Source organism: Spodoptera frugiperda, chromosome 31, assembly GCF_023101765.2.
Source record: "Spodoptera frugiperda isolate SF20-4 chromosome 31, AGI-APGP_CSIRO_Sfru_2.0, whole genome shotgun sequence".
Lineage (NCBI taxonomy): Eukaryota > Metazoa > Arthropoda > Insecta > Lepidoptera > Noctuidae > Spodoptera > Spodoptera frugiperda.
Genome location: NC_064242.1, coordinates 1,603,045 through 1,626,315, shown reverse-complemented (window position 1 = coordinate 1,626,315; position 23,271 = coordinate 1,603,045). Strand labels below are relative to the sequence as shown.

Below are 23,271 nucleotides of genomic sequence, written 5' to 3'. Positions count from 1 at the left end.
AACAAGTGTACCAAAACAAACATTAAACTTATCTAAATTCAACATGTTTTATAAATAGAAACGGCATTCAATTACCGACCATATACAATATTATAAGTAGGTTCACATTACAATGAATAGTTTCCAATGTTTCCATAGCCTATCACGTGAAGGTATGAATATTTGAACAGTATCGAAGTGGCGACATCCATATTGTTTATAGAGAAAGCACATACTTCTGCTGTTACGCGTATTACCGGCTCAAGTGAGAAGCGAAAGCGGGGTGAAGTGTTATGGGCATTGTTGAAGTTGTTAGGTAATATGGTAAAAGCATTCATACCAACAAAAGTCTTCATGAACCTATTCCTTATTCTGGTTACGTCGTAAAATTTTACATAAATTCACCACCACGGCTATTTCCACCTCACGGGTGGCGCTCACGAACTATGTTCCTTTAATTAGGTAAAATAATAAGGGTCACATTACGACATATCTGTGGTCATATTAGCCCAATAAACAAGTTTTTCTTTTCTGTCTCGCTCTTAAAGCTAAGATATAACCATAGCCATATAACTAAATTATAAGGCGCCAAGAAAACTTAAACGTATTGACCATTTGCACTTAAATCATATCTTTGACTTCATAATTATGTCTTAATGAAGTATCAATTGGCATTAACAGATTTACATCGATGTAATCGATGATCATAAGGATATCAATTATCTATTATTATATCATCACTTCCTAATCAACAAGAGATGAATAATATTTAAGCGATTATGCTAATACACTTGTTAATAAAAGATAATCTTAATTCTTTCGGGTGACATTTCGTTATGTCATTATGACAGCTTCCGTGATCTGTCAGTGTTAACCTCAAATAATGACAGATGTCAAATATTATTATCTGGGTTTGTTTGCATAAACTTATAACCTAAAATACTGTTTACATTATTAAGAATGCTTGTCTATTAAAGGGGTCTCAATTATCATCAATCAAATTGTATTCTAGAAAAAAATATCTGAAAATGGAGGTAAAATGAAAGTAGGTTAAGAAACCTACTTTATTTGAGTCACACAGTATAGGCAGTTTAAATAGCACAATAGAGTTTTTAGCACTCGTTTAAAAAACATGTTCGTTCCAAAGCAAAAATTAAAAAAATCTTCACTGACGAAATGGAAATCTCTTTCTCCTTTAAACATCATCAACAGCCTGTAAGTGGCCACTGCTGACCGAATACCTCTTCTTACACAGAGAAGGTTTAATCACCACGCTTGCTCAATGCAGGTTGGCGATATCAAACTTATAATTAGAAATTATAAGCCCAGGTTTCCTCACGATGTTTTGTTTGTTGTGTTTGTTCCGTTTGTCAGTGATGTCTAAGTAATCTTTGAAAGTACATAGGTATAGTATAACTCAGAAAAAGTTACATTCGTAGGTATTGAATCCGCACTCTCATGCATACGAAGTGTCCTAAACCTCTGGCCCACCTATAACTTGCACCAAACACCAAATACATCCACAAGGGATTTATACCCATTTCTCGTATTCCAATTCGATAACAAAACGTGACTCGTTAAAGAATCGTTAATCGAGTGCAAACAGGTATCGATTCCCCAAGTAACTCGATTTATGTAATCGATCAGTTGGTACGCACGCACCATGATGCTTATGTAAAAACTGGATTGATATGTAAGTGTAGTACATAGAGTTTTATGTATTGCCTTCATTATTTGTTTTATTTCTTTAATGGTTTTCGTATTCAGACCAATTTCGTTGTTTGAATGCGAATCGAGCGTCTAAAACGTTTTGGGTGAAATTTTATTTAACGTAATTTAACTATACATAGCTTGTAAAATAATTACACTATAGCAAATCCTATGTACCTCCCAAATCCGACTAATTAGGTACATTCTAACTTCGAAATCATAGGGTTTAACCCCACCAAAAATTGAACCCAACAGTCCTTTATCAATACGAATATCTTGATTTCATCCCTATCATCACTATCCTACTCACCCTTATCTCCAAGAGGTCACAGTACACTAAACAATTGTTTATTTTATTACATTCCAATATATTGTATTTCCAAGACCCCACCAAACGCATTGGTTGCACATGCAACCAAGCGTAAAAGTCGCCTGCTAAGAAACAGTTGCAACGGCTCTTTTAGGTGACAATCGTGAATTGCCTATTTAAGAAATACGTGTAGAATGTAGACTGTAGACCGAACATTCTCGTGAAATTAGCATTGTAGTATGAAATAACGGGGTTTATTTGTTACAACACTAGTTTGATACCTTTTTCATTGTTAGCAAGGGTGTCTATAAAAAGTATAAGATAAGATTTCCTAGGTGAGAAAATAATATGAATGATGTAACGTGTTTTGATTCAAAAATTCTAAAAGTGACAAATCGCGATTACCAACATGGCAATACAAGTTAGTTTTACGTTTAACACGGTAGAAACGAAAGCGCGTTCGGCACTCTGATTGGCCGGCATGAATGAACCAACCAATCAGAACGCCGTACGCGCTATCGTTTCGTTTTCATTAAACGTAAAGGAAACTCATACTATCGTGTATAACTTCTATTCAAAACAAGGAAAAACGCATGTAAAACTTTATATCCGCATAAAGCTTTAAATTTCTTCGATATTGTCATCTCTGCTTATATTGAAGTGTTTACGGTCATTAACTTCATGTAAACTGGTTCCATTACGTTGTACTCATAATAGCAGATCATATTTCCATCTCTCCAAGACTCGATAGGAAATATGATTCAACACAATGCAAAGCAATAATTACTTTTTTCTTGGTTGCATACAGCGCTAGCTGTATCGAAAGCTTCCGCAAGAACTGTCATAGAATTCTTCTTACTATTTCCCATACTTTACTTCGTGATGTATATTTGAACTGATGAACTCAATAATCAAGTATATTGTGTAATATTCTTGGTATCACCTAGTTAATATCTAAGTGTGAATGAAATCGTTAATAAATTATGTTGTTTATGTTTAAAAATTGTCCGTAATACTTAGTTACTAAAGTTCCTTTTTCTATCTTTCCAGAATGCCAGTTACGTAATCAACAGAAGATACTCGAGAGACAAGATGTCGCCGGTGTGCCACAATTTCGTGCAGAACGCGTGGAAGAAGGACTTCTGCTCGAACTGCTTCAAGTCGCGCGAGGAACACGTCAAGCAAGAGCGGACGACTGACGGTGGCAAATACCTCGCCACGCCCTTCCAAAACAGAGGCACTTACTTCAAGAAAGCCCCACCAAGCATCCTAAAAATACACCCAAAAAAGAAAAATAAGCGAAATGTAACCTTTCCTGAAGAAGTATGCAGTGTCATAGGTTTCGGAGGTGATGACTGGTCTGATGGAGAAGAATTCGAAATGTCAGAAGAGACTGAAGATGAGGACCCGTTCCCAGACACAGAAGAAGAAAGAGAACTTCACAGAATCACTAAATCCAACACGGATTTCAACACTGTGAAAGCTAACTTACTCGCAGATTCAGCAGCTAAGTCCTACACTTCTCTTCTGTTGGGAAAGATGCAAACAGACTCTGATGGCAAAAAGAAGACTCTGTTAGTATCCGTCACACCTTTTGGGCAAGACAGCAAGCCTAGCCATAAGTCACACGTCCGCAAACCCGCCGTAATACACGTATCGGAAGCATCAGTCGAAGAAACGTGTAATAGTTATAAAACTAATATAATCCTTTCGTCGTATAAGGAAACAGAAACGATCATAAGTGCCGATAGTACTAGTGGAACGATTTGCACTGAGAAATCTTTGCTGGAGGAGATATCAGAAACGTTAGAACAAAATCGGATGACTAACGGTAATGATGTCCGCTTGTCTCCTAAAAATAGCAGTAAACCTACAGTAGTTGATGAGAAAATTAAAGAAAGCATGCAAGATGAACCAGAGAAGAAAGAAATGTGTGAAATCAAAAAGAACGGTATCGTGAGACAGTCGCCATTACAAAAAACTCACGAAAGGCCGAAGGTGAACTTGGGTCGGTCGGAGTTTAAATTCTGTAAGATTAATATTGAGAGCAGCAGTGTTGATTCAGCCGTTAGCACTTTGAACTCTACTGCTAACAACTCGTTAGCCTCAGACGATGAGAGTTTCAGTGGGCGGACAGACTCAGACAATGATGACAGTGGTCACTTTTCGGAAACACTTAAGTGTGAGGAAACCGTTAAAATAAAAGTGTTCAATGAAGGCGACAAAAACATAAAAATGTCTCCAATTGGACAACTTAGAAAAGTCGATGGACAAGCTAATAGCGGCTATTCTACATTCCAAAGTCCGATCATTGACATGCCTCCAATATTACCTAAACAGCCAGACAATATTTTTTCTGCGGAAGCCAGTCGCGAGTTAGCGGGCGAGCCGGACGGCAGGGCCGACCCGGACGATGCCACAGAAGCGCCAGCTTTGCCGAAAAGTCCTATCCCCACCTTAGACCCGCGGCCATCTTTCTTACATGGCATGATAACAGACATATTACCTGCACATAAACCGGCTTTACCAGAAAAACCAAAGCTACCGGTCAAGCCAGTTATCAAACAGACAACAAAAAAAAGTGTAATCACAACAAACCAGCAACAAATTACTATGTTCATGCATTCAAAGAAAGAGGATGATGATAAAATTATTGGAGTATTGAATGAGGAGAAAAATAACGAGATAACAGAAGTGCACGAGGACAAACCTGAACCGATTTACTATGCGCAGCCGGTACTGACTAAAGAAGACAGTGACACGTCGCTCAACAGCATAGGAAAGAGGAAAGCACCAACTCCACCATCATCTCCTACAGTAGAAGAGTACCCTAGCATTTACCAAAGAAACACGACCGGGTTTCAGAAGTCAGATGCACCAATTGTAAGGGAGCTGGAGAAAAGGGAAAGAGCCATTGGATCTGCGGTGAACAAACAAACGCGACCAGCTGAAGAGCCGATTGAGATCAAGAAAGCTGAAGGAACTCCTGAACCAGCACCGCGGAGGAACATTTCTTTGTCCCACGACAACCTTCTGTTGGACGAAAAACGTAAAGGCAAGCTGAAATTCTCAATCAAAAAACTCCTTAGAATAGGGTCATCAAAAGATCTCGACAAAAAAGAGCTTACAGTTGCGGCTGTCACAAAAATGACTAGTAAAACTGAAGAGATATATGACTTGACCCCGAAACCTAAGCCGCGTCTCGTCATCATACATCCATTGGACATGAACGGGTCTAACGGCGTCGAGGTTGTGAAATCAAACTGTGAAATTGCGGGTAATCTGCGGCGTCTGAGTCACGATGACGTGTCTTCAATATACAGTGGTTCTAGTTCTGCTACCGAGCCTGACATTCCGAAGGTGGTGAACAAGCCTCCTCCACCCCCGAGGCAGTCGAGTGAGGAACATAAAACAGTGTCGGGCGTCCCGAAGCCAGCTCGACCTCCGCCACCGAAGTCAGCAGCGTTGCAGAAGAAGCAAAAGCAACAAGCATGGTCAACTGCGCCTAAACAAGCTGACAGTATTTATGCTAATTTAGGTAAGTTCATTCATTACTCAAAAAAACTTTTCTAACTATTAATTTGACTATAGAAGTTGGCCATAATTCTAAAACCAAAACAATAAATAATTAAAAATGTAATTTCACTTTTACGCAAAATTAAAATTTTATTGTAATTAAAAACTAATTTAACTAACAAATTATTCATTTTCACAGGAGAAATCAGATCTGCGCTAGCGCCGAGAAAACCGGAACGGACAGCGAGTATGCGCGAGAGAGAAGCGCGTTTGGAGCTACCCAAACGTAGAACTCAGATAGACGACGACAAAGACGATTTAGACGACGGACCCCAGGAGTTGGTGCAAGCGACCAACGAGCCTGTCATAAACAGTTACGATGACGTGTACAACTCGTCCAAATACGACGAAGAAACGTGTGATTCAGCGAAGAACAGCGACAGTGACTATGAATACGTGCACCACGCTAGATCGAGCTCGCCCGAGTGCGACTCTGCCATAAAACCGAGAGAATCCGACTCACAAATAGAAGCCAGGAAGAGTGAAGACAGCAGCACCGAGTACCCTAAATATAACAACGGAATATTTAACAGAACGTCGCTTCCTTATTGTGGAAGTGAGACGGAGTCGGAAATATATTCTCCGTACAGTTTCTACAGCTCGAACGATAACATGGACAGTACAGGGAATGAAGATTATCAGAATGAGATGACTCCAAAAACGACTACAAATAAACTGCGAGTTAGGAAAGGGCGAAGCGTGGTGCATAGAAACCTGGAGGACAATTACGGTGCGGTCGTTATTGCGAATCACGAAGCACTCGCTCAAGTCTTAGAACAGGTAATTTGTTTGTCTTAGTACTTAGATTGCACGGTTCTATCGTTTGTATTGCAGTCACTAACTTAAGTACGAAATGTTTAATTTATTGAACATTCAAAGCTGAGGATATCCTTGAATGTAAATCTTAATCTGAGAATGTTTCGTTAAGTGGTTTTCGTAATAACTGGATCGCAATTTATTTAATTTGAGTTTATTCACGTGAAGCTCTGAAGTATAATCGTGATCAATAATTATACAACTTGAAAGCACAACTACTCACGTTTCTAATTATAAAATTAATGAGATCAAAACTATTATCATCTTAATCAACTAAGCCATTGGGCAATTAACAAAATAAGACATTAAATCATCCCAAGACCTAAAATAAATCTCAATGTTCTCAATTCCAGGTTCAACAAAGTGCAACAATGCAACCATCGTTACGAGGTTTGAAAGCATGCACCAACTTAAGGTGGAACGATTTTGCGATCCAACAACCCAAGCCAAGTCCAGTAAAAGCTGGAAAGCGGTTCTTCTACCCAGCGATCTGGAACTCCAACCAGGGTCCTGTGAATGTCACCCTGATGCTGTACAAAGAGCAGATGGCTTCACAGATGGTTTGCCAGCAGTCTGTCCAGCCGCAGACCCTCAGCTTGAACGCCATCACGGAATTCTGTGACTTGGTACCACTTCAGCAGTTCGGAGAGGAAGGCGAAGATTTGGTACAAGGTGATTATTTCACTTGTTCTATGTGTTGGTCTATTTTGGCTAATGAATGTTTTTTTACGAAGCTTTGTTATATGATGGGCCAACAAGTTCCCAGTCTTTTATGTCAACCATTTGTTACTTTTCACTTAAAAACTGCTCTTCTAATGGTGACATAGATACCTTGGCATATCACTTAAAATACGAATTTAATTATGCTTAGCAACAAACAAATCCTTTATTCAAATAAACAATTAAGCTCTCAAATATTATCCTACGTTGTCACAGCTATTGAGACCGATACGGACAAAGTAAATATCTAGTTCATCTAAATACATAATCCAATGTTTAATAAAACTAGTTTGATTATCTGAAGTCGTTCGACCACAAGTCTATAGCTATTAGTTATTTGACATGAATTCCTTTCCTAACCCAGATGCAGTTTGAGGCCATTAATGACAGGCCCCGGGGCTTGTGGTCAATCTTGAGTTGCTTTATTCTTTTTTTTTCAACGTTGAATATGGCCTTATTGTTAATTTAAAGCAGAATAAGTATAGACAGGTTATGAGAGAGTGACTCTAATAACGATCATGGTGATTTCAAAAGTATTCTAAACTACATTATAAAATGATAAATTGGTCTATTAACGGTTATAAAAAAACGGTTAATTTGAAAGTTAAGTCCAAACTATTTTTCGCAAAACAGATAAAAAGGTATCCTTACCTCTTTTATCTGATCTGTGATATTTCTAGTAACGAAATCCGCCCTCATCTATTATATAAAAATAAGTCGGGTTTTCCTTCCTGACGCTATAACTCCAGAACGCACGGACCGATTTGCACGGTTTTGCATTCGTTGGAAAGGTCTCGGGCTCCGTGAGGTTTATAGCAAAGAAAATTCTGAAAAAAAAATCATTGGTGGCGAAACGGAGTTCGCCGAGTTTGCTAGTTTAATATATTTCTACTTATAATAAAATGTTTGTCAGCTAAATATCAACAATAAAAAGCTCACCTTTTCTATTTTCTTTTCCAGCCACAATAGTAGTGCTGGCCCACGCTCAAGTGGACACCATCCACTCCTACGGAGAGAATCTCCACGCAGCCGAAGGTCTGACCACGAAGGAACATCAGCTGGTCCAAACGGAACAGATCCACGAAGCTATCTTCATGATGCTGCAAATGATTAACGGCCTCAAGTGCCTTCAAGCACGAGGAGTGGAGGAGATTCCGGAGTCCTTGACGTCTTTCATCGCCCTGAAGGAGGTGCAGCCACTTGTGTCTCATGGCAGCACATTGACCCTTCCCTCACCTGATGATAGGCTGAACTCCTTGTGGGCGCCGAAAACCAATTCTTACGGAAGACTTTGCATTTTACAAGGGTGAGTTGTCCTAACAAAATATTTTTGGTACTGTAAGCAAATGTTCGTATACTATGTTAATAGGATGATCAGTCAACAGCGTGATAATATTTGAAAATATCTCTTATCTTCCAAAAAAAACCATTAAAATTACATCCATTACTATCTCCGTTTTGTTAATTTCGTCAGTAATTAAAATTATGTTTTTCCCATTTCCAGATTGAGCGACGAAACAAACAGCAAAGCGACAGACGAGGGCCATCTCAATTCTCTGTGTAAATGTGCTATAAAAGCGACCGAGATCCTCCTACCAGGAGAGAAGCTAACCCCCCTTCTCAAGGAAATACTTCACGAGGAGCGCGCAGTGTCTCTCAACCAGGCCAAATCTGTGCTGGAGTTCATGCTTTGGGGACCTTTGGATGTCGTCCAGGGTGTCCCAGTTGAGGAGAGGGAACTATCTCTCCAACGATGGCTCGACCTTGAACGAGCCACCGTCCTCCACGGCCTCGTCAGAACCAGAGTCCAACTCAACGTGTTCGAACAACTTCATCTCATGTTCTTAGTTCGTTCCACGGCTAAAGCCATGTGCGATGCCTCCGTGCTCCTCGAAAAAGCCAATGTTTATTAATTATTGTACATTATTAAGTTTTATTTTTAACGATGACCTCTACGCACGTTTTGATTGGTTGACTCGTATTTAAAAGGATTTCCTGTAGGAAAAGTTTTTGTAATTATTCCCAAATTGGTAGTTTGGTAGTTTTTTGTTGGATTTTGTTATCACAGTGTGCGTTACGAGGCATCTTTCTTTAAATATTTCTTAGCTTAGTCGGGCACCTGAAGACTTGATATTTTATTATAGACTTGTATTATTCTGTGGGTATGGGACATGATTGGACAAGTTTGTAAGTTTAAAGTTATGTTATATGAATAATCGGTAAAACATAGAATGTTTGAGATTGTAGGTTAATTTAAATTTAAATAAAGAACGTTACTGCCATTGTATGGGACCAAACCGTTAAAATCAGTGTGGCCAGAAATAAAGATCTTAATTTAAATTGAAAATTGGAATTCATGGCACACGCTACTTCTCGCTGGAGTTGCCAATTAAAAATACGATTTGGAATTTTCTCAGAATTAAAACGTGTAAAAATAAGAGCATTTATTATCCAATCAGTGTCTTGAAAGGTGCCAATATAAATAGAACTGAAGATGTATACTCATACTAATTCCGGTGCCTTAAAATGTATTATACGTAAGTGCTGTATTATATCGAATGTAATTTATACTTATGTTATGAACTCCATTTAGGATATCGAGTTCAAATTTATTAATTTACCCTTTGTAAGAATTCATCGAATATAAAAATACATATTTCTTACTGTATGTTGTTGTTTTACTTACCATCACCTTCACACCAGCCATAGTTAAACATAGGCTTCCCCTAATCTATGATATAAAAATAAGTCAAGTTTTCCTTCCTGACGCTATAACTCCAGAACGCACGTTTTGCATTCGTTGGAAAGGCTTCGTGAGGTTTATAGCAAAAAAATTAAATTCAAATAATTTCAAAAGCCCAAATTCTGCCACAAGTCATTATTGTACGCGGACGAAGTCGCGGGTAACTGCTAGTGTCATATAAACAAGTCAAAATTTGCTTTAAGACAAATGGGTGCTAGCTGTAAGAGGAAAGATTGAATAGAATTTAATTAACCCTTCGTATGTTTGGAACGTGGATCCACGCGAGACACAATGTGTTTTCTATTGTTGTCTTATATGCGGCATACGAGAGGTTAAAGTTTAGTTAGGTTCCGACCTGATAGAAGTAGAAGCTCCACTGGGCGGGCCTCGGTGGTCATGATTGCAATTTACCTTTGGTATTTTGCATTGTCATTTCTCAACTGTCGTGGTGGCCTGGTGGTTTAGATGCCCGCTTCTCAGACATGAGAGTGCGCAAGTTGAGCAAGCGTGGCGATTAATCCTCAAACCTTCTTCGTGTGAGAAGAGGCCTTTGGTCAGCAGTAGCCACTTATAGGCTGATGACGTGACGCATTTGTATGTCAAAATCAACCTTTAGGCCACTGGACCTTTGGGAATTGAGATTTATGAAGAAAAACTCATTAAATAATTTCTAATACTTTAATTTTATTGTCTCAGCATTGCAACACATATTCTATTGCTACTAACTAAAACTACATAATAACAAGTACACTTATAATATCAATATAGGTTGATTAAATTAAGGAAACAGAGCAATAAATGGCACATAAACATAAAAAATAAAAATGCCATAATTATAAAAAACAAAACAAGACATGCATCATATGATTTTGATCACAAAATATTGACAAAAAATAAGCCATCAGTGTAAAATTATTCTTATAACATACAATTATCAATACTTTACAAGAAAATAAGAAAAAAATACTTATATTTATTTCACGATTAAGTTTTTAATGAATATAATTAAACTATCAATAAAAAGACAAACATACAAACAGTATAATATCAATGCTCTTCTCTAAAACAAATCCTATTTTGAGCATGTGTGCAATGTAAATTAATTAGTAAATGTCCTTCTCTTATTACATATTATATATAGCTTATACATAATGTTGCGTGTTTAGAGGCAAGACCACAAATAAACGTTTTAATATAATCCTTTATAGAATAGATACTCAACATGACGCGTCTTCATATTCTCCTAAGTAGGTATTACACAGAGGAGCATACCGATAAAAATTAAATCTCAACGTCTTTTCACGGACCTATGTTTAGAACTCTATACCCTTAATACGAGTTTGCTTTACGTTGAACGAAAACGAAACAAGAGCACGTTCGGCGCTCTGATTGGTCGGCACGAATGGACCAACCAATCAGAGCGTAGAACGCGCTCTCGATTTGATCTAGTTAAATGTAAAGCAAATACGTAGTATTGTTTATTCGAGCCGGCCCTCAGAGCGCCGGACGCATTTTCGTTTTGATTAATTTAAACTAAAACAAACTCATACTAAGAGTACAGGTCCGACCTATTTAGTGCTTAGCGTGTTAAATAATACATAGACATTATAAATATTAAGTACGCAATTAAGCTCAAAATATTCAAGTACAGCTTTCAGTATTGCCACTGCCCAAAAATCCCGCGTAAAAGTTGCTAGACTAGAAAATCAAAGTACAAAAATAAATTGTCTTAATTTCCAAATAAAACGGCAAAAAAATAAATAAATGTAAAAAGCAAGCGAATCCGGAATGTATACAGCACGCATAGAAGTAAAATAATATATTTTCTAGAACATTCCATAAAAACAGATCTAATCATTTCAATATAGAGAAGCTTAGAAAAATAAATAAAAAATAATAGGAATAATTGTTAAAAGCATTCGATTTTAAACTTTAAATTAATGTGTATAACGTACAAATCAAAATCAGTAACTTAACGTAAGTATAATTTAATATATCCAGTAAACTGGCAACATGTCTTCTCGCACATCTTTTCTCAGAATAAGATAATGTTCACTTACATTATACAGCATTTTAAGGATATCCGATTAATTTCGAGCTCAACCGGAACCCTTAATCTTAAATGAACTTGAACATTATCTTACATAAAGTTTCTCACGATATTTACTAAACAATCCTTACTTTGACGTACTGCAGCTAGCTATTGAAGCTAAATCAAAACTTAAATATAAAAGAATAAAGTTCAGAATCCTCCAATTGCAGTGTTATGGAGAAGAAAAGAAATAATAATACAAAAAAATACTTTCCTGATTGTATCGATCACTTATCTCCATCAACCAGCGACTTCAAATTGACTATAACTCTATAATATGAAATGATTCAAGAGTAGAATTATTTGTTTCATTATATATTACCTACTCCCGCAGTTTCACCCACTGTTCGGTTCCTATAAATCGCAGCGTATAACCTTCCTCAATTAATGGTCTATCCAACACGTAAAGAATAATTCAAATCGGGTCAATAGTTCCGGAGATTAGCGCGACTCTCAGGATTTCATCTAACATTTGCGAAATTGGTTTAGCCGTTCCCGAGTTTTTAAAGACATAAGAGTTGATAGCCATAATGTATGATCCGTTTTTATTATGATTAGGATTTCATTAAGTTATTTATCATATCAGGTGTCCCCAAAAAGGGAAATTTTGTTACACTTACATCTATTTGTGTTCACTTTCAACCGTTAAGACTTTTTATCTTAATGAAGTTAATCTTTCACAAATCCAGTTCACTGTTATTTCCCAAAAGGGGTGAGCAGAACTCTATATAGTTTTTTACAATAATACTACTAAATCTCTGAGGACCCCGGTGTCTTTTCTCACTCACTGCATTTTAAACCTTATTTTCGAGATTTAGAGTCAAATTTTGTTTAAAACAGTCTAGTTATTAAATATCAACATGTATAAAACGACTCTTGACCATTTCATATCTCACTGGACACATCCTTACAAACAACTTATACTTGCATCTTGTCTAGATTGTATTTTAAACCTTACGTCTAATAGTTTACAGTCCCTTATTGAAGTACACGTATTCCGGCGGCTTACCGTCCGTGTTCTTAAGTATTTGTTCGTAGTTGTCCTTCTCGAAACGTTTGATTGTGTCTATTGAGAGTTTGCTGTGGAGAGAAAAAAAAAATATTATTAATCATTTTTAGAATGTCATATTATTATATTAGATTTTTTTCAATCCCTACTTTCCAACATGAAAATAATTAAGGCTACCCTAGTAAGATTAGTTAGGGGCCGTCTATTAATCACGTAAGGATTTTTAGCGTTTTTGCCCCTTTTCCCCTGGTGATATGTGGTGAGGTTTTAGATTAATCCCCTATCCCCACCAAACATCACGTGTATATTTTTTTCATTATATTTCATATTATGTATTTCATTTGATTAACGTTTTAGTCTTTTAATAGAGTTACAACGTTTAAAAATCCCGCATTTGACGAAAAATCTATAACACGTGATATTTTATTAAACACCCCTTCCGGGGAGAAGGGGTATGACGTGATGTGAAGGGGTGGAGAAGAAGCGATTTTTTTATCACATCTGCCCCCTCCCCCCTCCACTCCTACACTAATTGAGTCTCAATTGATTAATGGACGTCTCCTTACTATATATGACTGCACTTACCATCTCTGTGGGAAGATCGCACAGGCCGTCGGTACCATGAATGTTAGGCTGGAAATAGGAAACAAATTATTCACTTGCCTAAGCAAAATAATAATTTTTTTTAAGTGTTTTTTGAAAAATTACATTGTATATTTAACAATGGAAACGTACACAACAAATTAATATTTCGCACGTAACCTAATATAAAAAATCATTCATATAAAGTCCACAGGCCCACATCATACGCATCGCACGCATCGAACGGATCGCATCAAACGGATATACGCAATCGGATTGCCGATGCCACTTTCACTCGGATTTTTGGCATCGGCATTCCACATGACGTCATTGGTACGCATCGCTTGTCGGCGTTGCGACGAGGTTCTATGCAAAGCAAACTAAAATCCGTTGCGTACGATGCGAGTCTGCGGACGCTTACCTTTAATAATAATTTAAATTACAATAGTGTATTCTAATTTGTTTGTTTATATGATACAACCACTCAAAGTTTAAGAATAAAAGTAAATACAACAGATAGCAGTATAAATGCAATACTCACAACATGCCGACGATAGCGGTCTGTATGCCGATGTGTGCCCAGCGGATGCGCTGCATCCACGGCTTGGGCTCCAGGCGCTCCATGATCACCGGCAGCAGCAACATGCCCGGGGCACACATCACGATCCTACACGATTAAAGGTTTTATTTCTTATGTAATAAGGTTGCTTTTGGAGCTGCGGACTGCCTAGCGTATTACTGGGGCTTCGGATCGAAAAGCAAGAGTAGGAACGGGGTGGTTTTTAGTCAGTAAGAGTCTGAGACTCCATCTTGCGTTGCCCAATGCGGGAGAAGTTATTGGATTATTTTCCTCCCACAAAAAAAGGAAGTTATATTGATAGTGTGGCGACACGATGACAAGTGACAGCAGACAAATGTTGCATATAGACGATCGACGAACAAATCAAAGGATGACGTCATAAATCCTACACCACACCTATGAAGTTTACCGTGCAGTCATTATGTACCGTGCAGTAATTATATATTTAATATTAGGTAATATAGTTCTCACCTCGAAGTGACCACTTGAGAGATTCCCTTCACCGGCGCTAATTGAGACTTGCCGATCACTTTTCCATTCTCATCAGTCACATCCAAACCTGAAAATCAAATTTTGAAAATGAACATAAATAAATCATACCTAGACACATTTATTTGTACCTCAAACGTGTAATCAGGTATACTTAATTTTTCGCCAATTTCGATGTAAATTGTATTCGATGTAATACAGGAAATATCCTATTTGTTGAAAAACTCAATCGCCCAAGGATCAAATAACAGCCTGATCTCACCTCGAGAGATGCGAAATGGTACCTAGCTGGTTGAGCTAGCTTGAGTTACCCGGGGCTCCGGCTCGGAAAGCAGGAGTAGGAACGGCGTGGTTTTTAGTCAATAAGAGAGAAGAAGAGTCTTACATTCCCTCTCGCCTCACCCCAAGCGGAAGAAGTCATTGGATAATATTCCATTTAGAAAAAAAATGTCTTAAATTTAATTTTAAACAAGAGATATTAAACTTTATTCGGTAAGATTTGTACAAGGTTTATCGACATTGCAATTTTCGATACAAAGTCATATCAAACTAAAATAGAAACGCTTTCTATACACGAGTCTAAAAAAATAAACAACGAAGTTTTGCATTCACAAAATAACTTACATGTGTAAACAAAAATACGTCATAAGCACGTGACATTAAGATTTATTTTTGAACAACAAACAACAATGTACGCACAAATATGAGTACACGAGTCGCATTTTATTTATATCTTGACTACATCTGTATGCAACTCCGTTGATTAAAAATAATTAATGTTTAATTGAAATGACTTGCTTGTCATTCGAAATTGAACCTTATTACCTATACATAAAGTCTTACTAATACTAATGTTTAATTGAACTGGGCTGGGCTAATGACTTTATTTTCGAAATTGCACTTTATGGCCTACACGTGAAGTCTTAGTTTTCATTGAAACCTTTTTTGCATACGCACTTTTATTTGATTTTGGATAAACTTAGCTTATGCATTGTAGTGATTTGATTTTGGATAATAAACTCTATTGCGTACTTATGAAGTATAATTTTATATTGAAGCTTGGTGTTATTGCCTTTCCAATAGAAAGTTGGTAAAAGAAACATTGTTTAATAATAAATCTAGTTTGACTACTACTTGATACGTTCTCTTGTTTCAGTCTGAACATTAATTTCATAGCTTTTATTATTTCAACATCACAGAAATTATTTATGTAGGTACTAACTTCTGCCAGCGACTTTGCCTGCGTTCCCGTAGAATAAAAAGTCCTATCACCCGAGTCAACTTATACCTTGTCTCAATTCCAAATTTCACCAAAATCCGTTCAGTAGTTTCAGCGGAATTGTAGGACAAACACCCAAACATACCAACAAACAAACTTTCATTTATAATATTAGTGTGATATCAATCAAAGTACATTAATAAAGTGGTCTGTCAGTCAGTTTGAGTGACTGGTAGATAACACACAGCTGAAACTACTGGGACTGAAACTAAGGGAACATTATTTACCTACATAAATATAATAAATCTCTATGGCAACGAGATAAAATGGGATCTAAGTGCGTATGAGTAACTAGATAAAACAGGATTTCTATTCATGTACAAAGTAGTAGACATTAAGTCTGGGAGAGCCATGCTTCGGAAATGATACCGCGGCTTCACAGAAAACAATAATTGTATTGTGTTTGTCTTTTTTCTATTGTATAAGCTAGTAAACGAGCAGACGGTTCACCTGATGGTAAGCAATCATCGCCCGAAACACCAAGGCGTTACAAGTGCGTTGCCGGCTTTTTGGGGTTAGGAATTTAAGGGTTGTTGGGGAATTGGGAAGATTGGTTGTGTGTGTGAGAGTGGTTACCGGAGGCACAATTCTCTATCAATATTTGAATCTGAAATATGCTTTAATAACACTGATATAAAGTTAATATTTGTATACATACCTAGAAGGATCTCATTCTGTCTCATCAATGGGATGTTCACCCAGTTGGCGGCCGCTACTGCCACGAAAGGTACGAAGCGCTGAAAACAAAAAAGAAATGGGTACAATTAATAAGATTTTTTTCATGGAACACGCAATTAACCATGTACAGGTAGATGTATGTATAAGCAACTGCAATTTCTTCTCCTCTAATTATTTCTTCCCAATTATTTTATTGCGGGATCCAAGACAATTATTCATGTTCCTGGAACGTGCCGTGGACTTCAGTGTTGTATCTACTGTAGATCCTGGCTTATAAGTTACAGAATATGCAGTGGTTTTGGGAGCATGTCCCAAAAAAAGCAACTGCGATCAAACATTGAAAACGAATGGCAGCATGTTCTAAATTAATAGCGACTGAATGCCGATAAAAAGTCACAGAATCAAAAATATAGACTGCACGGTTGGCGCTGTGGCTTAAAAAAATATTCAATTAATTGTTTGTTTTTTTTTCAAGAAATTACGATGATATAAAGAAAATTATTTCAGTCTAAAATTCCGATACTGTCATATGACAATGTACACTACAATGATAGATCGTGACCTTGAATGCGCCGGCGCAGACGTGCGGTTCATATAAAAGTTATTGACTTGACATTGTTATTTTCTCTTGATAATAATGTATAATGTATGTAGGTAAGTACGTCTGTCGATTCGCTCAGAAAACGTGGGTGATTTGTGTTTGTTAAGAATGAACATGGAAGAATATTACTGAAAATTAAAAGGGAATGGAATAAAAGGTTCATACTTCTTATTAAATTGAATTGGCGGTTATGTTTTCATCGGTCAAAACGGAAAACGAATAGACAGATAGACAGATCACCTAATGGTAAGCAATCGACACCACCCGCAGCTCTAGATGCGTAAGTTTTTTGTTAACGTTTTCAGGCAAAGGGCTTTCAGTTAACTATGGCTATGTAATTAATAAATCATTACATTTTAGGTTATGCTTAAAATGTTTAATTTCTAAAATTGCTATGTTATTTCTAATATCTATTTAAGATACTAAAATTGTGACCAGACAATTTTGCCTGCACGGTTAGTGCGGTGGCCGCCGCGCAACGGGTAGCGGGTTCGATTCCCGCACGGAGCAACTCTTTGTGTGATCCACAAATTGTTGTTTCGGGTCTGGGCACGTCTGGGTGTCATGTGTATGGGAACTTGTATGTTTGTAAACGCACCCACGACACAGGAGAAAATCCTAATGTGGGGCAACGTCTTTTAAAACAAAAAAAAATAGATACTTTAGATACAAAAAAAAAATAGTGACCATACAAAAAATATAAGCGTAACATTACACAGAGATAATCTCGTTGATAAAGATATAATACACGGTGATACGCCTGTAATATTAAATGTATTAGTTTCTTATCGACAGTAATAACTTCTTGTAAGCCGCTATAAAGATTACTATCAAGCAACAGTTATCATGACACGGTTTAAAACAAGAGTATTACGAAATGTTAAAAGATTGTGTAGCAAAGGGCCCGAGTTTATCATACCGTACGAGTAACATATTTTTTTTAAACGTTGCCCCACGTTATGATTTTCTTCTGTGTCATTGGTCCCATTTTGATCACACAAAGAGTTGCTCCGTGCGGAAATCAAACCTGCTACACGTTATGCGGCAGCCGTTTGCCTAGAAACCGCACCCACCGTGCAGAATTCTAGTCCATACTTATACTAAAATTAAAAAATCACTACATAGTATAAAACAAAGTCGCTTTTTCTGTCCCTATTTCCATTTGTATGCTTAAATCTTTAAAACTACGCAACGGATTTTGATGCGGTTTTTTTTAAGTCAATGTCAAAGTCAAACCATTTATTTCAATTAATCCTAAATTAGGCACTTTTGAATTGAAACATCAAATTGAATTGTCCGTAAGTCCGTCCGTCAGTGAAGCTCGGAGGTTGTTCCAAAGTTGTTTCGAATGGAGAAGAACGAGTAAGAAACTCCCTTTAATAGATAGAGTGATTCAAGAGGAAGGGTTTATATGTATAATACATCCAAAACATGCATAGTATATCACCATTGCACCCATGCGAAGCTAGGTCGGGTCGCTAGTATGCTATAAAAAAATAAACTTACAGCCAAAATAGGGTTCTTAGCACGTTTCTGGACGCTGAACTTGAAGATCAGTGCAGTGGCCATGGCGGCTGATGTGGCGGAGACGTACGCCACTCCCATCTGTGTGGTCGTGAGGGGGGAGTTCGCGTTCCGGTTGGTGTAATTCACGAGGGCATTGAACGACTGGTTCACCCACTGCCAGAAGACTACTGCTACTGGTGTTCTGTGGGTAAAGTAGACAGTGAAAACATGATATAAGTTTTTAAACTGACATGGTCACTAACAATATCGTTAGGGCTTGAAACGACGTATTTACCACATGGGTTTCCGATATTTCGGCACTGTAAGCGCCATGATCAATTAATAAGCATGGTAAATATCCCGTTTCAAGTTTTCTAAAGGGGTATTCAGAGGTGCATGTCTAAAAGCCCCTTTCAATACATGGGATTCTAAGGATGAACCTATCGCCATACAATACGCTGCGCATAATTCTAGAGACTCTAATTTACTTCTAAGAATAATTTCGAAAATTCCAATATACATACCGTACTTCACCCGACTCGAGAATCCAGTATCCTTAGTATGAGTTTGCTTTACGTTTAAAGTAATCGAAACGAGAGCGCGTTCGGCGTTCTGTACCCTTAGTACAAGTTTGCTTTACGTAGAACGAAAACGAAACGAGAGCGCGTCCGGCGCTTTGATTGGATCGGGCAAATGAATCAACCAATCCGAGTGCTTTCGTTAAACGTAAAACGTCCTAAGACCTTTGATTGGTTAGTTTATTCGAGCCAGCCAATCAGAGCGCCGAATGCGCTCTCGTTTCGATTACTTTAAACGTAAAGCAAACTCGTACTAAAGGTACAGAAACCAAGACTCGACAGTTGCGTTTATGAATGCTCAGTGTATGTATCTATTCAGTATTCAATTTTGCAACTCGCGAACGTTACAGAGGATGTAAACATTAAACAAACATTGACATTATTCAGTCCTTTGATACAATCTGCGAAGTTTTTAACTTTCAACTCTATTCCTAAGATCACACGATTGACATTACAACTGAACTTCGCAAATATAACATGGTTATTAGAATTTTGACCTATATTTGGCTAGATGCCACTGAAACAGCATTTTATTCGCATTTCACACCAAAGTCCTCTAAATTAATGGTTGTATGTGAGTAAACATGTTTTGCATGCAAACTAAAACTATTATTACATTTATTGTTGAACTCATTAAATTTGTCCCATATACACCTATAGGTTCACTCCAGTCTCCACATAACGAAAGCAAAATATGACATGGGACTTTAGACTTTAACATAACTGTAGTAAGGTGTTATAGTTACTAAACAAAAGAACTTCTGTCTACTTCTTCAGGATATAAGGGTGTGTTTTATTTTGCATTCCATTAATTTAGTAACATGTATCACAGCCAGCATTTCAAACTACATTTTCAACCCTATAACAAAAAACCCTAAGTTTCAAAATCGTCTGTACACAACCCAGTCACCTACACCATTGCAATTCAACCCTATACCAAAACACATAAGGTTCAAAATCGTCTGCACCCCACCTATCTTTGATATTCTACTTACCTATACCACTGCAACATAGCTCCAGTAATGAGACAGCCTCCAGGCATCTGGAAGGACATCCTGCCGAACACATTCTGCAGCTCCCCACTATCAGGGTGGAACGCTGACTCGTATAGCTGCTTCGCTCTAACCAGCTGCTCGTATTTTGTACCTGCTGGTTCCTTGCCTGATCTAGAGGAAAAAAGAATAAGTTAGAAAAAATTAAACAACAAAAATTAACAAAAAACCAATCTATTTTTTTATGTTTACTCATCAATATTCGTCAATTTCTATCATCATCAATAAACCACATCCCACACACACACAACGTCACGCCTTTTTATCCCCGAAGGGATAGGCAGAGGTGCACATTACAGCATGTAATGCCGCTATACAATGTACACCCACTTTTCACCATTTGTGTTATACATCCCATTTAATAGGGTGTAAGCCTATTGCCATATACTGGGCTCAATTCCAGACTCCGTGCTACCAATGAGAAATTTTCGAAAAACCGAAAAAAGTCCAGTAATACTTTGCCCGACCCGGGAATCGAACCCGAGACCCCTTGTCCGGCGGTCGCACTTGCGAGCACTCACAACAACAAACAGCATACAATTATTCAATGAATGTGAGACTGGTGTCTGCTTTAGGTAAAACCTGTGTTACAGATACCCAGGCCAACCCTTCAACGCAATGCATCACTTACTTACTAGATTGCATGACATAATTAAATGTTTAATATTCAACTTACTTGTACTTCAAATACAGATCCTTAGCCTGATGCAGTTCCTCTTCTGAAGCTAGAGAGAGTAATGGATTGGAAATGAAGGCGAAATGCCTGAACCTTCCCATGAAGGTGCTTTGGTCCCAAAGAGGTTGGGTGATGTCTATCCTCTCCATAGTCATGGTCTGATGACAAAACAAAGTTCCTTAAGTCTTTGACTGCCAGTAGAAAACTGTTGAAGGCAAATCCTCCGCTAACGTCGGTCACCGGTGACCGCCACAGCATTCAATGTGTTAAATAAATGCTGACAATAAATATGTAAATGTGCTTCTTATTGTAAGCAACATAGAGCCTAGATTGCAATAAAGATTTTATTATCTTTAGGGATAGGAATGCTGATAATACTAAAGAATGTCTTTGCTCATTTCCATAACAAACACAAAACATGCTTCAATACTAGTTAAGTAGTTAATTCTTCAATGCTTTAAGTAAGTTTTAATTTTTTTGTAGGTATTTTGAAGTTGTAAATATTTTAGTCATAGTTATTATTATTATTTAGTTAATATGGTTTAATTTAATTAACATTAATATAATTAATTTAAATTTAGTGTTTGAATCTACCACAATCTGCATCAAAATCTCACTGTTAATAGAGAATTTCAATTATTTTTTAATCTGTAAATTGATCTTGAAAAGGTCTTATACAACACTGCTGCAATGCAGTACACTGTACAGTAATAGGTTGAATAAAAAAGACATACACAAAGTTAAATGAAACTGACAGGTATTTATGAACAATCATTACTTTCAATAGACTGCATCATGTTTCATTTATAATAGACAACATTAATAAAAGATATATGCTAAGATACCTACAAGACACAATACAGAATTCTGATTGAACTGAATTGAGACATAAAAAAGATGAACATAATAAGCTGCAGTTCATTTTCACTGTAATTTATATTATATTATGTAAATAGAGTTCTTAATACTTAAACATCATCTACAAAGTCTGTTGTTAACTTACTGGCACATAACACAAAATAAAATCTGTTTTAAACTTACTGGCACATAATTTTAGCTTTGTATCAATAGCTGCATAATTTATTTTATTTTTCATTAATTTAGGTACATTCTCTTTACAAAACTTTTATAATTTCTACTTATTTTTAATTTATTTGCAGGTTTATTATCAGTTATTATGGCAGACATTTTAACTACACAATAAAAGTTACCTACCTACCTCATGCTATAATACTAATTATATTGTTTTTCACAGAAAGCAATATTTTATTTACTTTTACTACTACAGCTCACTATTCACCACATTTTCCTGGTAGGTAAATTTGATTCAATTTTGTGTTAAATACTACATATTCTCAAAACTGTTACAAGAAAAGAAATCTCTAGTGACATTGTACACTTTCTATGCGAAATTTCAAGGACTTTACCTGTACAAAATTAGTCTCATTACCAGATCAATTTTAACTACTATGTAATTAGTACTTACACGCTTTTTAAAAGTTTCAATAGTAGTCAGGCAACTTGAGCCAACAAGTTATTATATTCCGAGGCCTTGAATATACGGTAGACAAACACATGTACGACAAAAACTGCCGTTTAGCAAATCAATAAACAAAAAGGAGAATAATTTCGAATAGATTATGTAAGTCCGCGTTTATAAATTAAATTTCTATGAAATACAGATATATTATCAGTTAAAATACACACTATTTTACTTACTGTAGAATGTATTAATTTCCTGAAGAGAGAAAATTAATTTTAAATACTGATTTTTATAGAAAAAGATATAAAATACGTGCGCGTTTCGCCAACTCAGTAAAACAACCTACCGCGATCACAAAACGGCAAATGGCTGGAGAAACTGTCAAATGTCAACTGTCATGTTCTTATCAGCTGTCATCCCAAATGTCAAATTATTGCGTCCGAGTGAAACGGAACGTAATTTTACTGAACTCTGAAACATCTCGCGTTCAAGGACGTTGATATGTAAAAAAAATATAAATTAGAATGCAATAGTGTTGAACTTACAGGTCCTTAGAACATCTATTTAAAAAAGTGAAATCTCTTCTATTTACCTTACCTGAAAATCAAACCCGCTGGAGATAACTGAAAACGAGAGATTTCGATGGTATTGTGTGTGAGCCTTGTAGCTATGGCAGCTGTGATTTGATCATTCAACAAAGGATTACCTCATATAACGTTTTTTCTAATATAAAATAGTAATAACAAAATAACTAAATATAAAATACAAAAAAAATCAACACCACATTATTTTGTAACCATTTTTGTAGAAGT

General features: G+C 36.8%; 2 protein-coding genes across 5 annotated transcripts in view; one reads left to right on the top strand and one right to left on the bottom strand.

The window, feature by feature from the left end:
* The window catches only part of LOC118276011 (uncharacterized), a 133,274-nt gene extending 123,495 nt beyond the window's left edge, over nucleotides 1–9,779 (top strand). For all 4 annotated transcript variants that reach the window (XM_035594136.2, XM_050707306.1, XM_035594140.2 and 1 more), the window contains exons 2-6: nucleotides 3,050–5,537; nucleotides 5,715–6,355; nucleotides 6,745–7,063; nucleotides 8,072–8,417; nucleotides 8,616–9,779. In XM_035594136.2, coding sequence (XP_035450029.1) covers nucleotides 3,050–5,537; nucleotides 5,715–6,355; nucleotides 6,745–7,063; nucleotides 8,072–8,417; nucleotides 8,616–9,024 — 4,203 coding nt within the window. In that variant the 3' untranslated portion in view covers nucleotides 9,025–9,779. The remainder of the gene's footprint in view (nucleotides 1–3,049; nucleotides 5,538–5,714; nucleotides 6,356–6,744; nucleotides 7,064–8,071; nucleotides 8,418–8,615) is intronic.
* A 2,878-nt stretch (nucleotides 9,780–12,657) lies between these two features.
* Nucleotides 12,658–22,857, bottom strand: LOC118276133 (sideroflexin-2). Its single transcript, XM_035594321.2, has 9 exons — nucleotides 22,696–22,857; nucleotides 20,977–21,134; nucleotides 20,244–20,414; nucleotides 18,671–18,872; nucleotides 16,544–16,622; nucleotides 14,589–14,676; nucleotides 14,079–14,204; nucleotides 13,541–13,588; nucleotides 12,658–13,026 (listed from the first exon to the last, which is right to left on the bottom strand). The coding sequence occupies exons 2-9, from the start codon at nucleotides 21,129–21,131 to the stop codon at nucleotides 12,915–12,917; spliced, it is 981 nt and encodes a 326-aa protein (XP_035450214.1). The 5' UTR covers nucleotides 21,132–21,134; nucleotides 22,696–22,857; the 3' UTR covers nucleotides 12,658–12,914.
* Nucleotides 22,858–23,271: the final 414 nt, after the last annotated feature.

Bases quoted from the DNA above. Each gene is read 5' to 3' on its own strand.
- LOC118276133 (XM_035594321.2), bottom strand. From the start codon at position 21,131: ATGACTATGGAGAGGATAGACATCACCCAACCTCTTTGGGACCAAAGC. The intron at 18,873-20,243 runs GTAAGTAGAATA...CTTTACCCACAG, and splicing joins GCTATGTTGCAGTGGTATAG to AACACCAGTAGCAGTAGTCT. The intron at 16,623-18,670 runs GTAAGTTTATTT...TTTTGTTTTCAG, and splicing joins CTAAGAACCCTATTTTGGCT to CGCTTCGTACCTTTCGTGGC.